The following is a 25,336-nucleotide window of genomic DNA, read 5'->3' as shown; positions in this document are numbered from 1 at the left end:
CAAGCTCAGCTGACCTCCGGTAAGAAGCGACTTTTTAACCACAATTTTCTCACCGAAACCTGCTGGTTGACATTCTGTCAGGATCCATGTTCGCTGTGATCCATAGTAAAGTTTCACCTCCGCGAATTTTAAACAAGGAATCACCGTGTGTTTGTGTGGCGAAAGGCTAAAGCTTCCCAACTCCATCTTTCTACTTTGACTTCTCCAATATTAATTGAACAAATTGCAAAGGATTCAGCAACACAGATGTCCAAAATACTGTGTAATTATGCCGTAAAGCAGACAACTTTTAGCTGTGTGTGTGCGCAGCGCTCATATTTCCTAACAGCCCGTGACGTCAAGCGTACACGTCATCATTACGCGACGTTTTCAAGAAAAAACTCCTGGGAAAATGTTCTAATTTTTTTTATGTTATGTAATTCTGTGATACTCAAACAGTTTATTTTCTGTGCTGTTAATACCCATCTTGATTACCTGATGTAATAAAAGTGTTTACAGTACACTGAATAATGCTCCGAAATGAATATCTTTATATGTCAGCCCTTTGAGACACTAGTGATTTAGGGCTATATAAGTAAACATTGATTGATTGATTGATGTATACTTTCACCGAAAATGTATATCGAATATCGAGTTTAAGTGAAATTAAAGCTGCAAGCAGCGTTGGACGGGACCGACGTTTGCTGGTGTTGGACGGGACCGACGTTTGCTGGTGTTTCCTGCCTTTACCCATTCAACATATCTTTACCTGCACATTACCTACCATCCCTGCATCCTGGGGTCACACTGGTGCTTCTTTCTGTCACCCATACACGCTGGTGCTTCCTGCCATCACCTAGACAACATATATTTACCCGCACATTACCTACCTTCTCTGCATTGTGTGGTCACGCTGGTGCTTCCTGGTTTTAAGCGGCCATCTTGAGACAGCAGCAGCTGCAGCGCAGCAGCATCAGCGTGGCGGTTCAATCTCTCTCCTGTACGAGTTTGAAGCCGACACAACAATCGCGCTCAGAGGAGATAATGTTTGTAAAAAAGGTGACGGGTTTTTACAAAACTTTTGTTTTGAAGGGGCAATTGCCAACTTCTTGTTGATTTTTGCTGAAGGATGTAAATGAATGAAATGTAGGTCTAAGTGAGACCTACATAGAGATTTTTGTTTCATGTCTCTACGACATTCCTACCGGAAGTTACAAGCAGTTTTGTCTGTTTTCTTTCTAGGAACAGTTTTGTCTGTTTTATTCCTAGGGGGCGCTAGAGCGCAATTTTATGAGTTTTTTTTGTTTTTTGTTTTTTTATAGCATTTTTCGCTAGTCTTGATGTGTGTGTTCAGTTTGGTGAGTTTTGAAGCATTTTAAGTTGGTCAAATTACAGCTCAAAGAGGCTAAAATGACATTTTTAGGAAACTTTTGTTTTGAAGGGGTTTTTGCCAACTTCCTGTTGATTTTTGCTGTAGGGGGTCAGTGTGTGAAATGTAGGTCTTAGTCAGACCTTCGTGGATGTTTTTGTTTCATGTGTCTACGACATTCCTATCGGGAGTTACAAGCAGTTTTCTCTATTTTTTTTCTAGGGGGCACTAGAAGGCAATTTTGAGTTCTGGGTTTTGGTTTTTTGATAACATCGCAATTTTCGCCAGTCCTGATGTGTGTGTTAAATTTGGTGAGTTTTGAAGCATGTTAAGGGGGTCAATTTACAGCTCAAAGAGGCGGCGGTATAATAATAATAAAACCTTAGAAATACAATAGGGTCCTCTGTCCCAAAGGGACATTCGGTCCCTAACTATATGGAGTTATACTTTCTTGTCCGTATCGTCCAGCCCTACTATACGAAAATAAAACCCTGCACTTGAATTGAGTCATTTTTGGGCATACCACTAGATGGCGCACAGTACCACCGTTTAGGAATCGCTGCTTTATAACAATACTTATGTTGATATTGATTTCCTCGCCAGTCCAATGGAGAGCCGGTGTCGGTGTTTGTCTACGAGGTGGCACAGGGATCAGAGCTGCAGACTCAGCTGGCCAAGGCTGCCTTCAAGCGGATGAAGACCCTTCGCCACCCTAACATCCTGGCCTATGTTGACGGCTTGGAGGTAGGTCACATGGTGCTCATGCTGGAATCTAAGTCAAGAGCGTAACTACAGTTGTGATCAAAATTATTCAACCCCCACACAATTTTGGTGTTTTAGCTAGTTGGACATTTATTCTGTATTTTGTTTGTAGTCATATCAGATAAAGGTGTGTCAAATAGACAAATGCAACTTAAATTGTAACACTGCATTTTACAAAATACCAAAAAAGGACATTTTTTTTAATATCTCATTGACAAAATGATTCGACCCCCTAGTTCCATGCATCTTTAGTACTTAGTAGAACACCCTTTGGCAGTAATGACATCCTTCAAAGGTGATACATAAGTGGACACAAGCTTCTTGCAACCATCTACAGGTATTTTAGCCCATTCCTCTTGGGCAAAGGCCTCCAGTTCATTCATATTCTTGGGCTTGCGTGCTGCAACTGCCTTCTTCAAGTCCCACCACAGCTTTTCTAGAGGATTTAAGTCTGGCGACTGTGAAAGCCACTCCAGAGTCTTCCAGCCCTTCTTCTGCAACCACTCTGATGTTGATTTGTAGGTATGCTTGGATCGTTGTCCTGTTGGAAGGTCCAACGTCTCCCAAGCCTCAGCTTCGTCACTGACTTCATGACATTTGCAGCTAATATATCCTGCTAGGAAATAGAATTCATAATGCCTTGAACGCGCTGGAGATTCCTGGTACCTGAGGCAGAGAAACAGCCCCAGAGCATAATTGACCCCCCACCATGCTTAACAGTAGGCAAGCTGTTCTTCTCTTTGTAAGCTTAATTTTTTCTCCTCCAGACATAACGTTGATTCATAGGCCCAAAGAGTTCCACTTTTGTCTCATCACTCCATAGAACAGTTTCCCAAAACCTTTGGGGTTTGTCCAGATGATTTTTGGCATACTGGAGTCTATTTTACTTGTGCCTGGTAGTCAGAAGTGGGGTGCGCCTGGGAGTTCTAGCATGGAGGCCTTCATCTCGTAGTGCGCGCCTTATTGTCTGGGACGAAACCTGCGTTCCCCCCTCTGCAATGTCCTGTTGTAGTTCCTCAGCTGTTACCCGGGGTTTTTTTACCACTGTACGCTTCAAATATTGGACAGCATCCTCTTTCTACCATGCCCAGGTAGTATTTCCACTGTGCCTTTAACTTTAAACTTGCGAATTATGCTCCAACTGTGTCTCTTGGAATGTGTAATGTCTTTGCTATTTTCTTTTATCCATATCCTTTCTTATGAAGAGAAATTACCTCCTCTCTTGACTTCTTTGACCACTCCCTGGACTTCACCATGTTGCAAATACACCATTGACCATCTACAAGAAGCTGAGCGTCACAGTCTTTTTCAATCAGTTTAATTGTTGCTCGTTACGGTTCTAATCACATCTACAGGTGTTTGCAACACCTGATTGAAAAGACCTTATTCAAATTCTGATCATGATTTTCAAAGGGTTGAATAATTTTGTCAATGAGATATTAAGAGAAATGACACTGTTTGGTAAGTTACAAAATATAATGTTGTAATTCAAGTTGCATTTGTCTAATTAATGCATCTTTATTTGATATGACTATAAACAAAATTCGGAATAAATGTCCAACTTGCTAAAACACCAAAATTGTGTGGGGGTTGAATAAATTTGATCACAACTGTAGAGGTGGGAATCTCTGGGCAGTTTTACATCAATAAATAAGCGTTCATCACTTGCAACATTTAAAAACCGTGCATTTGTAATACGAAACAGTTGAAATAATTCCCATCACATTTATTAAATGAATGGGAATGTGTGACCTATAATAAAGGAGCTGGTCAGATCTCTCAATGAGGTAGCTTGTTGCAGTCAGTCAAGTCTTACAACTGGCTGCATTATTAGATTTACAATAAATATAGCCATTTAATAATGTTTACTAATTGATTTTGTAATCGTCCATGTCTGAATTGCGAAGCATCTAAATATTTATTATTTCCCCACCTCTAAGCGTAACACACCTTTGAGTTGTTTTTACACTAGAACCTCGATTTACAAACTTAATTGGTTCTTAAAGCACATTTCTCCATGAGAAACAATATAAACCTGAATAAAGGGTTCCAGCCTCGACATATTTTACTAAAAGTCTGTATACTTGGAACACAAGAGTACCATATTTCCTTGAATTTCCGCCGGGGCGTTAATTAATTTAAAACCTCTTCTCACTCCGGCGTTTACCAAAGGCATGCGGTAAATTTAGGCCTGCGCTTAAAAATTTGAGTGTGATGTAAGGATACCGTCATGAAAGCACATTTAATAAAAAAAAACGTTAATATGGTCTTACCTTTACTTATAAATGAAGTCCATGCGCAGCTCCTTCTGATCAAAAGCATCGATAACTTGTTTATAGAAGTCTTCCTTATCTTTCTTCAGTTTTAAAAGTCTCTCTGTCTCGATGGAGATCTTCCTTTTATTACCTCCTGCTTCGATTGAAAGTCCAGTTTAGAAAACTGTTTTATATTAGATATGTAATCCTCCATGTTAAAAGTGCAAGCGAGAGGAAAAAAATAAACGATCGCTGCTCACTCTTGCTGCTTGTTGTCACTTCTTCTGCAGCCGAGTAGTCGCAAGAAGGATCACTAGCGCCCTCTACCACCAGGAGGCGGGAGTCATTTAATGACTCATATTTGACACACGCAGCTACTGTATATTAATAAAACATAGCTGCTTACTGGTCTTTTTAGCATATTTAATAGCTTGGACCTTAAATCCTCCTGAATAGTTCTTAATCTTCTTCTCTTTATGCGATTCCAAATTATTGAAATCAGCCTCCTCCATTTTGAAAATGATGACAGGTGAAGTGTCACTCGTGAGGTGACGAGTTTGACCCGGCGGAAATTCTACGCATATGCTAATTATTTTGCGAAACGAGTTTGACCCGGCGGAAATTCTAGACATGCGCTAATAAAAATAATATTTTGCGAAACGAGTTTGACCTGGCGTTAATCCTGAGCCGGCGGTAATGCTAAGCATGTGCTAATTAATTTGTGAAACGAGTTTGACCCGACAGTAATTCTAGGCAGGTGCATACTATACACCCGGCGGCAATTCAAGGAAATACGGTACTCTTTATCAAACAAACATAACAAGGGGGTGACGGATTATATTTCATTTTTACTCCAGATGCACTCAGTAGTTGTTCAACTCTTTTAGGAGTAGTGTTCCTCAGAGTTCCGTTTTAGGTCCTCTCTTTTTCATCATTTGGGCTATTCAACTTATGGTCCAAGAGTTTAGTCCAAAAAAACCTCACGTTTTTTTCAGCAATTCTTAAAAACACTGTCATAGAGATGATCTCTGGCTCGCTTTTTAGCAGAAAGTGGAATTCTTTCTCATTCTTGTTTTATGTAGAGCTTTCGTCGTTCAACAGTCCGGGGTCTCCGCTGTCGTATTTTACGCTTCATAATGCGCCACACATTTTCTATGGGAGACAGGTCTGGACTGCAGGCAGGCCAGGAAAGTACCCGCACTCTTTTACTACGAAACCACGCTGTTGTAACACTTGTCTTGCTGAAATAAGTAGGGTCGTCCATGATAACGTTGCTTGGATGACAACATATGTTGCTCCAAAACCTGTATGGACCATTCAGCATTAATGGTGCCTTCACAGATGTGTAAGTTACCCATGCCTTGGGCACTAATACACACCCATACCATTACGGATGCTGGCTTTTGAACTTTACGCCTATAACAATCCGGATGGTTATTTTCCTCTTTGTTCCGGAGGACACCACGTCCACAGTTTCCAAATATAATTTCAAATATAATTTCAAATGTGTACTCGTCAGACCACAGAAAACTTTTCCACTTTGCATCAGTCCATCATAGATGAGCTCGGGCACAGCAAAGCCAGCGGCGTTCCTTGGTGTTGTTGATGAATGGGTTTTGCTTTGCATAATAGAGTTTTTAACTTGCACTTACAGATGTAGCAACCAACTGTAGTTACTGATAGTGGTTTTATGAAGTGTTACTGAGCCCATGTGGTGATATCCTTTACACACAGATGTCTGTTTTTGATGCAGTACCGCCTGAGGGATCAAAGGTTCGTAATATCATCACTTACGTGCAGTGATTTCTCCAGATTCTCTGAAGCTTTTGATGATTTTACGGACCGTAGATGGTAAAATCACTAAATTCCTTGCAATAGCTTGTTGACAAATGTTCTAAAACTGCGACAATTTGCTTAAAAATTGGTGACCCTCACCCCATCCTTGTTTGTGAATTTCTTAGCATTTTATGGAAGATGGTTTTATACCCAATCCTGACACCCACCCGTTCCCAATTAGCCTGCACACCTGTGGGATGTTCCAAATAAGTGTTTGATAAGCATTTCTCAGCTTTATTGTCACCTTTCCCAATTTCTTTGTCACGTGTTGCTGGCATCAAATTCTAAAGTTAATGATTATTTGCTAAAAAAAAAATGTTTATCATTTTGAACACCAAATATGTTGTCTTTGTAGCATATTCAACTGAATATGGGTTGAAAATGATTTGCAAATCATTGTATTCCGTTTATATTTACATCTAACACAATTTCCCAACTCATATGGAAACAGGGTTTGTAATATAACACATTATTACACCCTCAACATGCACTCATACTGTGTTTGTATTAATATAACACATTATTACACCAGTACTGTTACATAAGCGTTCCTGACAAAAATGTATAGGAGTGCATGTTGATCTATGATATTACTCATGAGACTACATTTTTAACATCAGTAGTGTTTTTATACATTAATAAGTAAAAGCTGTTAATTGTGTTCCAGACTGAGAAGAGTTTGTACTTGGTAACTGAACCGGTGACACCCCTGGCCATTCACCTGAAAAACGGTCCTGGGGAACTTGAAGTCTCCTGGGGTCTGCACCAGATAATAGTAAGTTGTTTGTCTCACCCTGACAGTCCACCCGTGTCTTTGTGGACTGACTGTTTTGACATCCCCGCTTCCCCAGAAAGCCGTGAGTTTCCTGGTGAACGACTGCCACCTGCTCCACAACAACTTGGGCCTGTGGGCCGTCTTTGTGGATCGAGCTGGAGAGTGGAAGCTCGGGGCCCTGGACCATGTCGCCCCAGACCAAGGTGACCCAAGTGGGGCCTCGCTCCCTGCCCCCAAGGCGGTCTACCCAGACATGGAGAAGTATGAACCACCAGAGGGGCCCAGTAGCGGTGGAGAGAAATGGTGAGACATCATACTGTGAAAGGCCTTCTGAGTTCTTTATACTTCCAGCCTTCACAATAACAGTGTTGTGTGCAACATCCGCTCTGACTGGGCTAACAAAATAAAGGTTTCAAAAAAGTATCTTAAGTAAGAATTTTGTACCTAAAGCAGGGGTCTCAAACTCTATGTACCTGGGGGCAACTGGATGCAGAAACTGGGTTAGGCTGGGCCGTGTGAAAATATTTCTTAAAAAATCCAACATGCACTTTTTAATGAATTCACCTTCTATGAATGGCTTTCCCGCCCTAGCAACATACTTGCCAACCCTCACGATTTTTCCGGAAGACTCCCGAATTTCAGTGCACCTCCCGACAATCTCCCGGTGCAATCATTCTCCCGAATTTGTCCCAATTTTCACCCGGCCGACATTTTTAAGGGCTGCCGTGACTGCACTGCCTTTAAAGGCCTACTGAAATTAAATTTTCTTATTTAAACGGAGATAGCAGGTCCTTTCTATGTGTCATACTTGATCATTTCGCGATATTGCCATATTTTTGCTGAAAGGATTTAGTAGAGAACATCCACAATAAAGTTCGCAACTTTCGGTGCTAAGACAAAAGCCTTGACTGTACCGGAAGTCGCAGACGATGACGTCACATGTTTGATGGCTCCTCACATATTCACATTGTTTATAATGGGATCCTCCAACAAAGAGTGCTATTCGGACCGAGAAAACGACAATTTCCCCATTTAATTTGAGCGAGGAGGAAAGATTCGTGTTTGAGGATATTGATAGCGACGGACTAGAAAAAAAAAACGCGATTGGAACAGATTCTGATTTTTTTATACACATTTACTAGGATAATTCTGGGAAAACCTTTATCTTTCTATTGTGTTGCTAGTGTTTTAGTGAGTTAAACAGTACCTGATAGTCGGAAGGGTGTCTCCACGGGTGTGTTGACGCGCAGTGTCTCAGGGGAGTCGACGGCAGCTGCATGGACGGCACAAGCTCAGCTTTTCTCCGGTAAGAAGCGACTTTTTAACCACAATTTTCTCACCGAAACCTGCTGGTTTACCCTCCAGGAATTTTAAACAAGGTATCACCTTGTGTTTGTGTGGCTAAAGGCTAAAGCTTCCCACCGACATCTTTCTTCTTTGAGGTCTCCATTATTAATTGAACAAATTGCAAAAGATTCAGCAACACAGATATCCAAAATACTGTATAATTATGCCGTTAAAGCAGACGACATTTAGCTGTGTGTGTGCAGCGCTCATACTTCCTAAAAACCCTTGACGTCTTGCGTACATGTCATCGTTACACGACGTTTCCTGGACGAAACTCCTGGGAAATTTAAAATTGTAATTTAGTAAACTAAAAAGGCCGTATTGGCATGTGTTGCGATGTTAATATTTCATCATTGATATATAAACTATCAGACTGCGTGGTGGGTAGTAGTGGGTTTCAGTAGGCTTTTAACGTCCTCTACAACAGTGGTTCTCAACCTTTTTTCAGTGATGTACCCCCTGTGAACATTGTTTTAATTCAAGTACCCCCTAACCAGAGCAAAGCATTTTTGGTTGAAAAAAAGAGATAACGAAGTAAAATACAGCACTATGTCATCAGTTTCTGATTTATTAAATTGTATACAGTGCAAAATATTGCTCATTTGTAGTGTTCTTTCCTAAACAATTTGGAAAAAAAGATATAAAAATAACTATCCATCCATCCATTTTCTACCGCTTATTCCCTTTCGGGGTCGCGGGGGGCGCTGGCGCATATCTCAGCTACAATCGGGCGGAAGCCAGGGTACACCCTGGACAAGTCGCCACCTCATCGCAGGGCCAACACAGATAGACAGACAACATTCACACTCACATTCACACACTAGGGCCAATTTAGTGTTGCCAATCAACCTACCCCCAGGTGCATGTCTTTGGAAGTGGGAGGAAGCCGGAGTACCCGGAGGGAACCCACGCATTCACGGGGAGGACATGCAAACTGCACACAGAAAGATCCCGAGCCCGGGATTGAACCCTGACTACTCAGGATCTTCGTATTGTGAGGCAGACGCACTAACCCTTCTCCCACCGTGAAGCCTAATTCTAAACATTTCTTCACATCTTTAACATCAATATTTATGGTACATGTCCACAAAAAATCTAGCTGTCAACACTGAATATTGCATTTCTTTTCACAGTTTATGAACTTACATTAATATTTTGTTGAAGTATCATTCAATAAATATATTTATAAAATATTTTAGAATTGTTGCTATTTTTGAGAATATTATTTAAAAATCTCACATACCCCTTAGTATACCCTCAAGTACCCCCAGGGGTACGCGTACCACCATTTGGAATCCACTGCTCTACAACATGTCATCGCGTCCGCTTTTACATCACACAAGTAGCGTGCCGGCTCAGTAACATGTTGTATGAGGCCAATGCAGATTTACGTAAGAGACTGCAGTACATACTTGATCAACAGCCATACAGGTCACACTGAGGGTGGGCTTATAAACAACTTAAACACCGTTACAAATATGCGCCACACTGTGAACCCACACCAAACAAGAATGACAAACACATTTCGGGAGAACATCCACACCTTAACACAACATAAACACAACAGAACAAATACCCAGAACACCTTGCAGCCCTAACTCTCCCAGGCTACAATATACACCACCTCAACCGACGCAAGTAGGGGGCGTAGGGGATTTGGTGGTAGCGGCAGTGTTAATTTTGACAGCAAAATTTAATTTAGTTTTAGTCAATCTCTTTTGACTAAAATGTAATTTAGTTTTAGTCTTAATTTAGTTATTTAAATTGTTTTAGTTTTAGTCTAGTTTTAGTTGACGAAATATAAGATTATAGTCGACGAAAACTACAGTAGATTTATTCGACTAAAGGGTAATATGTAAACTTTCCTTTCAATTTCTGAAAGTCAAAGCAAAACAGCGGAAAAATCACCGATACAAGTCGTATTTTGATGAAAATCATGTCTCAAATTTAGTATTTCACGAGTAAGCCGTGTAATAAACGGGATAACGTCGAGTGAGTTGTACGTTGTGGAAAATGCTTACCTGTGTGTGGATTTCGGGGTGATTCCACTGTAAATGTCGCTTCAAGTTTGTTGTGTTTTTCCCCGTAATCCTCGCGCTGCATTTCTTACACTGCGTCTTGTTATCTTTGACGTCAAATATAAAATTTCCCCATATGTCCTCTCTCCTCTTCCTCCCCGGCGTTGACATGTTGTCTTCTGCAGCGCATACAGTCTCAAACGCAAACTACGTTTACGTAACTTCCTTACCACGTCGCTCTGATTGGTTCTCTTCCCTTCTCCTCCCGCCTCTTCCTAACAAAATGAGTGCCGATTGGATCACGTCTCTGGCAGACACATTTTCGTCTCGTTTTTATTCGTTGACGTATATGTCAATACACCTCGTCATCGTCTTAGTCCACGTAAATTATTTTTTATTTAGTCATTGTCTCGTTTTAGTTAGAAAAAAAGGTCGTTGACGATAACTATGACGAAAATTTTTCGTCAACAAAATTAACACTGGATAGCGGGAGTGTATATTGTAGTCCGGAAGAGTTTGGGCTGCATGGGATGCTGCGTGTTTGTTCTGTTGTGTTTATGTTGTGTTACGGTGCCGATGTTCTCCCAAAATGTGTTTGTCATCCTTGTTTGGTGTGGCTTAACAGCCCTCAGTGTGACCTGTATGGCTGTTGATCAAATATCTCTCGCAAAAACACATGTGCCAGATACAACATATAACTGGTCTTGCACGCTGTTTGTACAGGATGTATGTGGTGCTAAAGACAATGCAATCATGGCACCCTTTGAATATTGTTGGTTGGGAGCAAACGACAGGAGTTCTAGAGAATGGATGCCCTGAAATTCAGGGGTCTCCCGGGAAAATTGGGAGCGTTGGCAAGTCATTCATGCGTTCTTATTAAACTTGCGGGCCGCAGCAGAATTAAATTGTCTTATCAAGGTGCGGGCCGCAAAATAACTCCTGATCTAAAGCATTCATTGGTATATATTTATGTTACACGCTTATTTGGATTTGACTTCAAATACTGGTCAATAATGTATTGCACCGATAAATGTAAGGATTTTTATTTTTATAGCATACACTCTATGGTGGTAAAGTAAGGTAAACAAATGGAAATCTAAAATACGCTAAAGTCGGTCGAGCTTTTGTCGGCAACCCATCTACAATAATTGTATTTAGAATAGAATAGAAAGTACTTTATTGATCCCTGGGGGATCACAGCATCACAGTTCGCTCACAATATACAATAAATAGACAGATAGATAGATAGTACTTTATTCAATAATAATAAATAATATATATTGTATTATATATATATATATATATATATGTATATATATATATATATATCTTGATTGGATTATCCGGAGAATAATGCTCGATACCGTGGTAGAGCGCAATATGTAGGTGTGGGAAAAATCACAAGACTACTTCATCTCTACAGAACTGTTTCATGAGGAGTTCCCTCAATCTCCTGATGATTGAGGGAACTCCTCATGAAACAGTTCTGTAGAGATGAAGTAGTCTTGTGATTTTTCCCACACCTACATATATATATATATATATATATATATATCCATCCATTTTCTACCGCTTATTCCCTTTGGGGTCGCGGGGGGCGTTAAGAATAATAAAAATATATTCTACATTTAAGTGCAGTCTAGGATTTATTCATATAGCGTTTTTTAAAGGGCAGTAAAGCAGGGGTGTCAAACGTAAGAACCGGTTTTATCCGGCCTGTGGGATGAGTTAGCAAAGTATAAAAATTAGCTGAAATTTTTGAATAAAATAAACTGCTGTTCTAAATGCGTCCACTAGATGTCGCAATAGCAGTTATTTGTATCTTTGTAGATTATGCTACATATGTAAAAAAAAAAAAAAAACACGAGTGCACCAGTCGGTGAAAATGATCAAACTACATAAATAACATCCTGTAATTTGATTTTTGTATTGTTTTTTTATCTTGATAGATTGCAAATTATCACGATTGAGTTGACTGATGAACATTGTCACATAATTTATTCAGAAAGTATAAATAATGACAAATAAAGGTAAAATACTTCTAACCACAGCATGTAAATGTTAAAAACATTATGATTTGTGCGTTTTCAGAATGTGTTTGTTCTATTTTTAAACAAAGAAAACAATCTGAAGTTGTCTTTATTGCCAAGTTATCGTGCCGTGATTTCACCAGTCCGGCCCACGTGGAGGCAAAAACTCGGACATGGGCGGAGTTCGGGGAAGCCATGGAAAACGACTTACGGACGGCTTCGAAGCGATTCTGGACCAACACCGTGTGTGGTGCGGATGGTGTTCTGCTGACCTCAACTGCGGATGTTGTGGATAGGTGGAAGGAATACTTCGAAGACCTCTTCAATCCCACCAACAAGTCTTCCTATGAGGAAGCAGTGCCTGGGGAGTCTGTGTTGGACTCTCCTATTTCTGGGGCTGAGGTCGCTGAGTTAGTTAAAAAGCTCCTCGGTGGCAAGGCCCCAGGGGTGGATGAGATCCGCCCGGAGTTCCTTAAGGCTCTGGATGCTGTGGGGATGTCTTGGTTGACTAGACTCTGCAGCATCGCGTGGACACCGGGGGCGGTACCTCTGGATTGGCAGACCGGGGTGGTGGTTCCTCTCTTTAAGAAGGGGGACCAGAGGGTGTGTTCCAACTATCGTGGGATCACACCCCTCAGCCTTCCCGGTAAGGTTTATTCAGGTGTACTGGAGAGGAGGCTATGCCGGATAGTCGAACCTCGGATTCATGAGGAACAGTGTGGTTTTCGTCCTGGTCGTGGAACTGTGGACCAGCTCTAGACTCTCGGCAGGGTTCTTGAAGGTGCATGGGAGTTTGCCCAACCAGTCTACATGTGCTTTGTGGACTTGGAGAAGGCATTGGACCGTGTCCCTCGGGAAGTCCTGTGGGGAGTGCTCAGAGAGTATGGGGTATCGGACTGTCTTATTGTGGCGGTCCGCTCCCTGTACGATCAGTGCCAGAGCTTGGTCCGCATTGCCGGCAGTAAGTCGAACACATTTCCAGTGAGGGTTGGACTCCGCCAAGGCTGTCCTTTGTCACCGATTCTGTTCATAACTTTTATGGACAAAATTTGTAGGCGCAGTCAAGGCGTTGAGGGGTTCCGGTTTGGTGACCGGGGGATTAGGTCTCTGCTTTTTGCAGATGATGTGGTCCTGATGGCTTCATCTGGCCGGGATCTTCAGCTCTCACTGGATCGGTTTGCAGCCGAGTGTGATGCGACCGGAATGAGAATCAGCACCTTCAAGTCCGAGTCCATGGTTCTCGCCCGGAAAAGGGTGGATTGCCATCTCCAGGTTGGGGAGGAGACCCTGCCCCAAGTGGAGGAGTTCAAGTACCTAGGAGTCTTGTTCACGAGTGAGGGAAGAGTGGATCGTGAGATCGACAGGCGGATCGGTGCGGCATCTTCAGTAATGCGGACGTTGTACCGATCCGTTGTGGTGAAGAAGAAGCTGAGCCGGAAGGCCAAGCTCTCAATTTACCGGTCGATTTACGTTCCCATTCTCACCTATGTTCATGAGCTTTGGGTCGTGACCAAAAGGATAAGATCACGGGTACAAGCGGGTGAAATGAGTTTCCTCCGCCGTGTGGCGGGGCTCTCCCTTAGGGTGAGAAGCTCTGCCATCCGGGAGGAACTCAAAGTAAAGCCGCTGCTCCTTCACATCGAGAGGAGCTAGATGAGGTGGTTCGGGCATCTGGTCAGGATGCCACCTGAACGCCTCCCTAGGGAGGTGTTTAGGGCACGTCCAACCGGTAGGAGGCCACGGGGAAGACCCAGGACACGTTGGGAAGACTATGTCTCCCGGCTGGCCTGGGAACGCCTCGGGATCCCCCAGGAAGAGTTAGACGAAGTGGCTGGGGAGAGGGAAGTCTGGGTTTCCCTGCTTAGGCTGTTGCCCCCGCGACCCGACCTCTGATAAGCGGAAGAAGATGGATGGACGGCCCACGTGGGAGTAGATTTCTCTCCATGTGGCCCCCCCATCTAAAATGAGTTTGACACCCCTGTACTAAAGCTACCAAACCAGTTCAAAAATACTTTATTCTTGCCCGTTCTCCTTAAAGTCACAAGTAAACGTGCTCAGTAATGTTGACATGAGTGAGCCAGTCCGAGGGAGGGCTGTCCACTGTATATTCAGTAGACCTACCAATTATGGGATACATATTTGTGGTTTTCTAAAGGGAAGTTGTCTTGCAGGGCAGGCGAGGTGTGGCGCTTGGGCTGCCTGATCTGGGAGGTGTTCAACGGGCCACTCGGTCGCACGGCTTCTCTTCGTTCACTCGGGAAGGTTAGTCCCTCGAGCAATTTGATTCTCCATTGGAATCCACAAGCAAATGTGTCAGTTCTATGGTCTCTCCCCCCCCGCAGATCCCCAAGGCCCTTGTCCCTCACTACTGCGAGCTGGTGGGGGCCAACCCTCGCGCTCGGCCAAATCCAGCCCGCTTCCTCCAGAACTGCCGAAGCCCTGGGGGGTTTCTTAGTAACAGCTTTGTGGAGAGCAACCTCTTCCTGGAGGAGATCCAGGTCCGCTTTCTGACATGAAAAATGAGACATGAGACACTTGTAAAACAGATGAAATGTAACTTAATTTGAGACCAAGGGCCAGTTTAACATCTTCTATGCCAGGGGTGTCCAAACTTTTTCCGCTGAGGGCAGCACACTTAAAAATCAAAGCAAGCGGGGGCCATTTTGATATGTTTTTATTTCAAAAACCAATACAATGTATGTGTAAAAATATACATTTAGGCCTCCACTCAGGCTTGATCCCAGGGATCCCAAAGGATTTTGGTCAAAAAAAATATTTTAAATGTGTCATTATTTTGTATTATTGTTATTCAAGGTTTAAATCTCTAGATCAACATTAGGTCTAGCTGTCAGTATAACGTTTTTAAAGATTTAAGTTGTATGCCCTTTTTGTCAAAGAAAACCCTGTTTTGTTATGGAAAAAAAACACAAAATATGTAATAGTTTCCCCCAATAAAATTTTAAAGTGGAATATTTGAGATTATAAAATAATTGGAGCCATAAAAATGTCAACACATAACACCATTGTTTTCAATTTGTTATTATTTTTTTTAGCAATGACACAAAAAAAAAATCGCACTAAAATTACTGGGATCCAAAAGGGTCCTACTCATTAAAAATAAAAAACGTTTTTGTTTTTTTTACTGTTTACTTTAAACACAATCGTCTTGAGATCAACTTCAGATCCATCTGTCAGTTATAACTTTCATTGTTGTTTGTTTTTTGTTTGTTCTTATTAGGCCCTTCTTTAGAAAAAAAAGAACTTAGTTTTTTAGTTTTTTTCCACTGAGGGCCGCACACTGAAAAATCAAAGCAAGCGAGGGCCGTTTTGATATGTTTTTATTTCAAAAACCAATACAATGTATGGGTAAAAATATACATTTAGGCCTCCACTCAGGCTTGATCCCAGGGACCTCAAAGGATTTTGGTCAAAAAAGTATTTAAAATGTGTCATTATTTTGCATTATTGTTATTCAAGGTTTACATCTCTAGATCAACTCTAGGTCTGTCAATAGAACGTTTTTAAAGATTTAAGTTGTATGCCCTTTTTGTCAAAGAAAACCCTGTTTTGTTATGGAAAAAAAACACAAAATATGCAATAGTTTCCTCCAATAAAGTTTTAAAGTGGAATATTTGAGATTATAGAATAATTGGAGCCTAAAAAATGTCAACACATAACACCATTGATTTCAATGTGTTATTATTTTTTCAGCAATGACAAAAAAAAAAATTGCCCTAAAATTACTGGGGATCCAAAAGGGTCCTACTTTTCACTGTTTACTTTAAACACAATCGTCTTGAGATCAACTTCAGATCCATCTGTCAATTATAACTTTCATTGTTGTTTATGTTTTTTGTTTGTTCTAATTAGGCCCTTCTTTTTTATATGGCAAATACAAAATATGCAACATTTTCCCCCAAAATATCTCAAAGTGAAATATTTAATGTGACTTTGATTTTGATTATTTATTTTTTTTTTAAGAAAATAACCGCCTGCATGGCAGCTTTGTGTTATTAGAGTAAACATTACAACATGTTCTTGTCACATTTCACCTGTTTACTCTTTTATAGCACTTTTTCTGTTTTTTATTTTTTTAATCGTATTTTTAGAATGTGCTTAGGGCTGTTAAAAAATTACCCACTGGCCGCAAATGGCCCCCGGGCCGCACTTTGGACACCCCTGTTGTATGCAATCAGAAGGTGTCTTCCGCGAGCTTTGTCTCCGTCTCATCCCCTCAGCTTGAGGTTTTACTGGAATGTGGTCTCTAAATCTTCCCCAGATTAAAGAAGCGGCTGAAAAGCAGCAGTTCTTCCAGGATCTGAACGACGACCTAGACTCTTTCCCAGAGGACTTCTGTAAGCACAAAGTCCTCCCTCAGCTGCTCACCGCCTTTGAATTTGGGAATGCTGGCGCTGTAGTCCTCACGCCACTTTTCAAGGTCAGCCCCTTTGTCTCTCCTCAATTTCTTGAAATACCAGACTAGCACCAAATACTCCTCAAATAGATGCTTGCACCCAAGTAGTCACCACTCTTTCTGCTTCTATTATACACAGTGCTACTTTGCACAGTTGAGACAATTCTTGCCCCCAGCCTCCACATTAGATATGTAAATATATGTCCCCATCCACTGTACCAAAATGTATTTTGATTCTTCTTAAAGGCCTACTGAAATAAGATTTTCTTATTTAAACGGGGATAGCAGGTCCATTCTATGTGTCATACTTGATCATTTCGAGATATTGCCATATTTTTGCTGAAAGGATTTAGTAGAGAACATCGACGATAAAGTTTGCAACTTTTGGTTGCTAATAAAAAAGCCTTGCCTGTACCGAAAGTAGCAGACGATGTGCGCGTGACGTCACTGGTTGTAGGGCTCCTCACATCCTCACATTGTTTATAATCATAGCCTCCCGCAGCAAGAGCTATTCGGACTGAGAAAGCGACGATTTCCCCATTAATTTGAGCAAGGATGAAAGATTTGTGGATGAGGAAAGTTAGAGTGAGGCACTAAAAAAAAAAAAAAAGCGACGGCTCCGGGCGGCGGCAGTGGGTGCGGTGCGTTTCAGATGTAGACACATTTACTAGGATAATTCTGGAAAATCCCTTATCTGCTTATTGTGTTAATAGTATTTTAGTGAGATTATACTGTCATACCTGAAAGTCGGATGGCTGCGGTGAACGCCAGTGTCTCTGAGAGAAGCCGAGGAGCCAAGATCACAGCTGCCTTTTTGACAGCTACAGGAGGAGGTCCCATAACCCACTGAAGTCTCCGGTAAGAGCCGACTTAATATCACAATTTTCCTATCCAAAAACGTGTTGGTTGACGTTGTGAAACATGTTCGCTTGACCGCTCTGTGTTAAAGCTTCACAACAAACAAAGAAACACCGGCTGCGTTTCGGTGCTAAAGGCAGCTGCAATCCACCGCTTTCCACCAACAGCATTCTTCTTTGACGTCTCCATTATTAATTGAACAAATTGCAAAAGATTCAGCAACACGGATTTCCAAATTACTGTGTAATTATGCGATGAAATCATCATTCATCATTCCGCGACGTTTTCAACAAGAAACTCCGCCGGTTGACATGTGGTAGAGAACCATGTTCGTTTGACCGCTCTGTTCCATAGTAAAGCTTCACCATCAGCTTTCGGGAATGTAAACAAGGAAACACCGTCTGTGTTTGTGTGGCTAAAGGCGGCCGCAATACACCGCTTCCCACCTATATCTTTATTCTTTGACGTCTCCATTATTAATTGAACAAATTTTGAAAGATTCAGCAACACAAATGTCCAGAATACTGTGTAATTATGCGATTAAAGCAGACCACTTATAGCTGGGATTGGTATGGGATCAAAATGTCTGCTACAATCCGTGACATCACGCGCACGCGTCATCATACCGCGACATTTTCAACAGGATACTTTGCGCGAAATTTAAAATTGCAATTTAGTAAACTAAAAAGGCCGTATTGGCATGTTCTGCAATGTTAATATTTCATCATTGATATATAAACTATCAGACTGCGTGGTCGGTAGTAGTGGCTTTCAGTAGGCCTTTAAAACAAAGAAAACCGCAAAAAATGTCGTCATTGGCTTTATTTTAACAGAAAATGTTATGATCCATCCGACATACATGTCTAATTGCAATCAAATACATTTTGGCAATAAATAAGAGAGCGAACTTCTCCTTCAGTCCAAAGTTCAAAGGCTCCTAATTTGGCTGCAAGTGTATGCAGTGACAATATTTGATCAAAATAATTAGGTAAAAGAGGTAGAAAATGGTTGGATGGATGGTTTATTAATCTACTTGTCAGTGTTTATAGATTCAGCTTTATTTTTAGTTTTTAAGCCAAACTACTGTACCTCCATTCTCCCTCTTTTGCTCTCCACATTGTTTCCACTTGCTGTGTTTGCGTGTGTGCTTGTGTGTGTGCGTTGACTCGCGACATGTTATTACCATCATATCCATCAAAAATAAAGTACTGGTATTTTCCAAAGGCAGTAAAGCATCTTTTTTAATTAATTGGTAGCGGTGTATGGTACTAGACCAGGGCTCGGGAACCTTTTTGGCTGAGAGAGCCATGAAAGCCAAATGTTTCAAAATGTATTTCCGTAAGAGCCACATAACATTTTTTCAAAACAGAATACAACTAAATTTGTGCATTTTTAAGTATGACCAACATTTGTAGAGTATAAAAGTCTCTTATTCTTTTTAACAACATTGTTATTCTAAAAGTTAACAAATAATAAATATAATACTTCTTACCATTAATGCGACATCTTGAACAGGTATGGTAGAAAACGGATGGTTGGATTAAAATACATTAGAATGTTTTATAATTTGAACATTATTTTTGAAACTGTGATTACCAGCGGAATTATTCATTACTTATCGTGTTAAGCAATGTCAGCTAAGATTTTTCTGAGAGCCATATGCAGTCATCTGGCTCTAGAGCCATAGTTTCCCTACCCCTGGTTTAAGCATTAGACAGCTTTTTACCTTCACTCTGCCTTCCGCTGTTTCCCACATCTACAAAGCAATTAGCTACCGACTGCCACCTACTAATATGGAAGAGTATTACACGGTTACTCGGCTTAGCTCGGTTAGGAGAGTGGCCGTGCTAGCAACCTGAGGGTTCCAGGTTCGATTCCCGCTTCCGCCATCCTAGTCACTGCCGTTGTGTCCTCGGGCAAGACACTTTACACACCTGCTCCCAGTGCCACCCACACCGGTTTAAATGTAGCTTAGATATTGGGTGTCACTTCGTAAAGCGCTTTGAGTCACTAGAGAAAAGTGCTATATAAATATAATTATCTGAGAGCCATATGTAGTCATCAAAAGAGCCACATCTGGCTCTAGAGCCATAGGTTCCCTACCCAGTACTAGCCTAATATGTCAGTCTGGATTGCATTGACAATGTTTGAGCTTGGTGTGTGTTTACAAACTGTCCACCAGGTGGGGAAGTTCCTGTCCACTGAAGAATACCAACAAAAGATCATCCCGGTCATCGTGAAGATGTTTTCCTCCACAGACCGGGCCATGAGGATACGACTGCTGCAGCAGGTTGTACATTTTCAAAAGTTGTATTTTCATTCAACTAAAACAAAAGCGATAAAAGAGTAAAAGTCTGGATAATGCTCCTGCGTAGTCTCCATGCCGTCCTCTCATGTGGCCTGTTTCCATCAGCGTGCACAACCACATATCTTCTTGATGTATGCAATTGTTTTGAATGCTGAAACTAATCAATCCCTTATTATTCTACTTACAGTCACCATCAAAAGTGTACGTACACTTGTAAAGAACATCATGTCATGGCTGTCTTGACTTTACAATCATTTTTACAACTCTTATTTGTTTGTGATGTAGTGATTGGAGCACATACTTGTTGCTCACAAAAAACATTCATGAAGTTTGCTTCTTCTATGAATTTATAACATGGGTGTCAAACTCTGGCCCGCTGTGTAATTTAATTTGGCCCTTGAGGCAATATCAAATTAACATTATAGCTGGCCCGCCGTTATTACACAGCAGCGGTGCCGCTGTAACACCGCATATTCTCACACTTGCCAATCCTCCCGAAGTTCAGTGCCCCTCCTGAAAATCTCCCGGGGCAAGCATTCTCCCGATTTCCACCCGGACATCAATATTGAGGGCGTGCCTTAAAGGCACTACCTTTAGCATTCTTTACAACCTGTCGCCACGTCCGCATTTCCTCCATACAAACAGCGTGCAGGCCCACTCGCATAATATATGCGGCTATTACACACACATAAGTGAATGCACATACTTGGTCAAAAGCAATACAGGTCACACTGAGGGTGGCTGTATAAACAACCTTAACACTGTTACAAATATGAGCCACACTGTGAACTCACACCAAACAAGAATCACAAACACATTTCGGGAGAACATTCCTGTGATAAAATGTCAACCAAGGTGATCAAAAAGGTCAACCAAAGAACGAGATTCCTCTACAGAATCTCCTCTCTGGTCAACAAAAGCACCTTGAGGATTCTAGCGGGAACTCTCATTCAACCCTTCTTCGATTACGCTTGCACCTCCTGGTACCCCAGCACCTCCAAAACCCTCAAATCTAGACTCCAAACATCCCTGAATAAGCCAGTCCGGTTACTTTTAGACCTCCACCCCAGATCACACCTCAATCCAACCCACTTCTCCAAAGTGGGCTGGCTCAGGGTGGAGGACAGAGTAAAACAACTTGCACTGAGCCTAGTCTATAAAATCCGCTACACCTCTTTGATACCGAAGTACATGTCAAACTACTTCCTTAACGTAAATGACCGCCATAACCACAACACCAGGGGGAGGTCCACAAACCATGTTAAACCCAGATTCCGATCTAACAAAGGTCTTAACTCATTCAATTTCAATGCCACATCAATGTGGAATGCACTCCCAACAGGTGTAAAAGTAAGTGCATCTCTATATTCCTTCAAAACCGCTCTAAAACAACACCTCCAGGCAACATCAACACTTTACTAATACCCTCCTCCATTCACATCCCATCTCCCCGGATTATAAACAACTCAAATGTACTTCTAATGTATATACTTGTTCTTATGCTATGTGAACTCACTATGTTCTCTGCTGGCTGTACATATCCTACTAAATAGGACCTACACTGTTTCAATGTCCACATTTCTATGTTGATGCAATTGTTGATGACTGAAATACTGATATCAACCAAAGCTCCTCATCCGACCCCCCGGATTGTAAATAATGTAAATAATTCAATGTACATACTATGATGATTAACTTGTGTGATGACTGTATTATGTTGATAGTATATATTTGTACCAATAATTGATTAACGTGGACCCCGAGTTAAACAAGTTGAAAAACTTATTCGGGTGTTACCATTTAGTGGTCAATTGTACGGAATATGTACTGAACTGTGCAATCTACTAATAAAAGTATCAATCAATCAAAAAAAAAACATCTGCACTGTAACATAACATGAACACAACAGAACAAATACCCAGAACCCCTTGCAGCACTAACTCTTTCGGGACGCTACAATATATTTTGATATTTACCTCAGAAGGCTGCAAATAGAAAAGAGGCATTAAATGTGTATTTAAATTTTATTTGATATGCCATTGATATTTTTTAATTATTATTATTATTTGAAACTCAATTCTGCAAGTCACTATAAAGTTATATAAGCCTTGCTTGTTCAATATTCAATGCAAAACTTGTTTGGGTCCCTATTAAAAGTTTAATTTGTTCAACCTTGGCCCGCGGCTTTGTTCAGTTTTAGATTTTGGCCCACTCTGTATTTGAATTTGACACCCCTGATTTATAACATCACATGGTTAAAGACAAGAGGAAAGTTCTGTGGTCAGATAAAACAAAAATGTAATTGTTTGGCCACAATACCCAGCAATATGTTTGGAGGAGAAAAGGTGAGGCCTTTAATCCCCTGAACACCATGCCTACTGTCAAGCATGGTGGTGGTAGTATTATGCTCTGCGCCTGTTTTGCTGCCAATGGAACTGCTGCTTTAAATGGGACAATGTGAAGTGAATTATATTTATATAGCGCTTTTCTGTAGTGACTCAAAGCGCTTTTACATAGTGAAACCCAATATCTAAGTTACATTTAAACCAGTGTTGGTGGCACTGGGAGCAGGTGGGTAAAGTGTCTTGCCCAAGGAACACAACGGCAGTGACTAGGATGGCGGAAGCAGGAATCGAACCTACAACCCTCAAGTTGCTGGCACGGCCGCTCTACCAACTGAGCTATGCCGCCCCACAATGAAAAAGGAGGATTAGCTCCAAATTCTTCAAATCATCAGCCCGGAGGTTGGGTCTTGGGCGCAGTTGGGTGTTCTAACAGGACAATGACCCCAAACACAGGTCAAAAGTGGTAAAGGAATGGCTAAATCAGGCTTGAATGAAGGTTTTACAATGGCATCCCAAAGTCCTGACTTAAAGGTGTAGACCAGTGGTTCGATCGAACCCTAGGGGTTAGGTCAGTCGGCTTCAGGGGTTCGACGGAGCCTCCGTCCAAACCTGACTAAATAACAAGTTCAATGTTTTATTATTAGAATCAAATGACAGCAATCATTTCCATGAGATTATTTTGTAATATAAGTGTTTTTGGCACACTTACAATGACAAAAAAAAACATTGATTTTCATGAGCTCTGAACAACGTGGGGTTGGAAATAATTTGTACCCCTTTCAGTTATCGCATTCAGGTCCCACTAATACATTCACATGTTGCACAATGAGATGTAAACATGGGATCATGTGTACATTCCTGTAACTTTGTAAGATATATCTTTATTAGTATTTCTTTAATATATCAACATCTTTAAATTAAGAAAAAAACATTTTATTTTTCACTAAAGAAGGGTTCGGTGAATGCGCATATGAAACTGGCGGGGTTCGGTACCTCCACCAAGGTTAAGAACCACTGGTGTAGACAATGCTGAAGAAACAAGTCCATGTCAGAAAAGCAACACATTTAGCTGAACTGCAGCAATTTTGTGGTCAAACATTCAAGAATAAGCTTGTGGATGGCTACCAAAAAAATATTAACATTGCTGTATGTATACTTTTGATTGGTCACATTTTCAGTAGAGCCATAATAAATTCATAAAACAAGCAAACTTCATGAATGTTTTTGGTGAGCAACAAGTATGTGCTCCAATCACTACATCACAAAAAAAATAAGAGTTGTAGAAATGATTGGAAAGTCAAGACAGCCATGACACGATGTTCTTTACAAGTGTACGTACACTTTTGATGGTGACTGTATGTTGTTACAGTGAGCAATTGTTGTTGAAGCTAAAACTAACCAATCCCTTTTTATTGTACTTGCATTGAAAAATGACAGTCTTGCACGAGGGGAAAAAAAGCAGACTGATCATAGCTCTGTTGTCTGCGTGGTCATTAGACATTTCTTGGAGGTCTACATCAAGCTCCGCAGGAGCATTTGAAAGACGGCCCTATTGCATAATTCAGGCTTTAGTCCGAAATCCATTTCATGCTTATCCAAAAACGTGTTATCTTCTATACTTCCTAGATGGAGCAATTCATTCAGTATCTTAACGAGGCAGCAGTCAATTCCCAGATTTTCCCTCACGTGGTCCACGGCTTTACTGACACCAACCCTGCAATCAGAGAGCAAACCGTGAAGGTGTGTGCTCTCCTTCTCTCACACAAAACACAAATGAATCCAGTCCGTGTGACGCTGCTGCTCCTTCCTTTCAGTCTATGTTGCTGCTGGCTCCCAAACTGAACGAGAGCAACCTGAACCAGGAGCTGATGCGCCACTTTGCCAGGCTGCAGGCCAGGGACGAGCAGGGCCCCATCCGATGCAACACCACCGTCTGCCTGGGCAAGATCGCCTCCTACCTCAATGCCGGGGTAAGCCCAAATATTAAAGGCCTACTGAAACCCACTACTAGCGACCATGCAGTCTGATAGTTTATATATCAATGAGGAAATATTAACATTGCAACACATGCCAATACGGCTTTTTTAGTTTACTAAATTGCAATTTTAAATTTCCCGCGGAGTTTCTTGTTGAAAATGTCGCGGTATGATGACGCGTGCACGTGACGTCACGGATTGTAGCTGACATTTTGGTCCCGCACCGATCCCAGTTATAAGTCGTCTGCTTTAACAGCATAATTACACAGTATTCTGGACATCTGTGTTGCTGAATCTTTTGCAATTTGTTCAATTAATAATGGAGACGTCAAAGAAGAAAGATGTAGGTGGGAAGCGGTGTATTGCGGCCGCCTTTAGCCACACAAACACAGACGGTGTTTCCTTGTTCACATTCTGGTGGTGAAGCTTTACTGTGGAACAGAGCGGTCAAACGAACATGGTTCTCTACCACATGTCAACCGGCAGGTTTCGGTGAGAAAATGGTGGTATTAAGTTGGCTCTTACCGTAGTTATGAGCGGAGAGTTTGCGTCGTGCCTCGCCTCCTGCAGCTGCGGACTCTCTTGCCTCCTCCCAATGACCAACCCCGACCGTCGGATGCTTCCACCGTGGAGGAGGGGGGGAAAAAATGTCAGCCCAGCTGCCTTGCCTTTTCGAGAAACGTGGCTTCCATCGATGACACTGGCAGTCACCACACCCGTAGCCACACCGCTCGACTTTCAGGTACGACCATATAATCTCACTAAAACACTACTAACACATTAAGCAGATAAGGGATTTTCCAGAATTATCCTAGTAGATGCGTCTAATAACATCTGAATCGCTTCCACTGCCCTCGTCTTTTTAAAAAAAAAAAAAAAATTTCTAGTCCTTCACTGTCACTTTCCTCATCCACGAATCTTTCATCCTCGCTCAAATTAATGGGGAAAAAGTCGCTTTCTCGGTCCGAATCGCTCTAGCTGCTGGTGGCCATGATTGTAAACAATGTTCAGATGTGAGGAGCTCCACAACCCGTGACGTCACGTGCACATCGTCTGCTACTTCC

General features: G+C 41.5%; 1 protein-coding gene across 1 annotated transcript in view; it reads left to right on the top strand.

The window, feature by feature from the left end:
* scyl1 (SCY1-like, kinase-like 1) overlaps nt 1–25,336 on the top strand; it is a 60,271-nt gene that overhangs the window by 3,059 nt on the left and 31,876 nt on the right. The window contains exons 2-10 of the mRNA XM_061900173.1: nt 1,952–2,092; nt 6,869–6,976; nt 7,053–7,279; nt 14,543–14,633; nt 14,714–14,869; nt 16,651–16,809; nt 19,826–19,933; nt 23,923–24,036; nt 24,111–24,266. Coding sequence (XP_061756157.1) covers nt 1,952–2,092; nt 6,869–6,976; nt 7,053–7,279; nt 14,543–14,633; nt 14,714–14,869; nt 16,651–16,809; nt 19,826–19,933; nt 23,923–24,036; nt 24,111–24,266 — 1,260 coding nt within the window. The remainder of the gene's footprint in view (nt 1–1,951; nt 2,093–6,868; nt 6,977–7,052; nt 7,280–14,542; nt 14,634–14,713; nt 14,870–16,650; nt 16,810–19,825; nt 19,934–23,922; nt 24,037–24,110; nt 24,267–25,336) is intronic.

The sequence above is a fragment of the Nerophis ophidion genome, linkage group LG05, assembly GCF_033978795.1.
Source record: "Nerophis ophidion isolate RoL-2023_Sa linkage group LG05, RoL_Noph_v1.0, whole genome shotgun sequence".
Lineage (NCBI taxonomy): Eukaryota > Metazoa > Chordata > Actinopteri > Syngnathiformes > Syngnathidae > Nerophis > Nerophis ophidion.
This window is presented reverse-complemented; position numbering and strand designations above follow the sequence as displayed.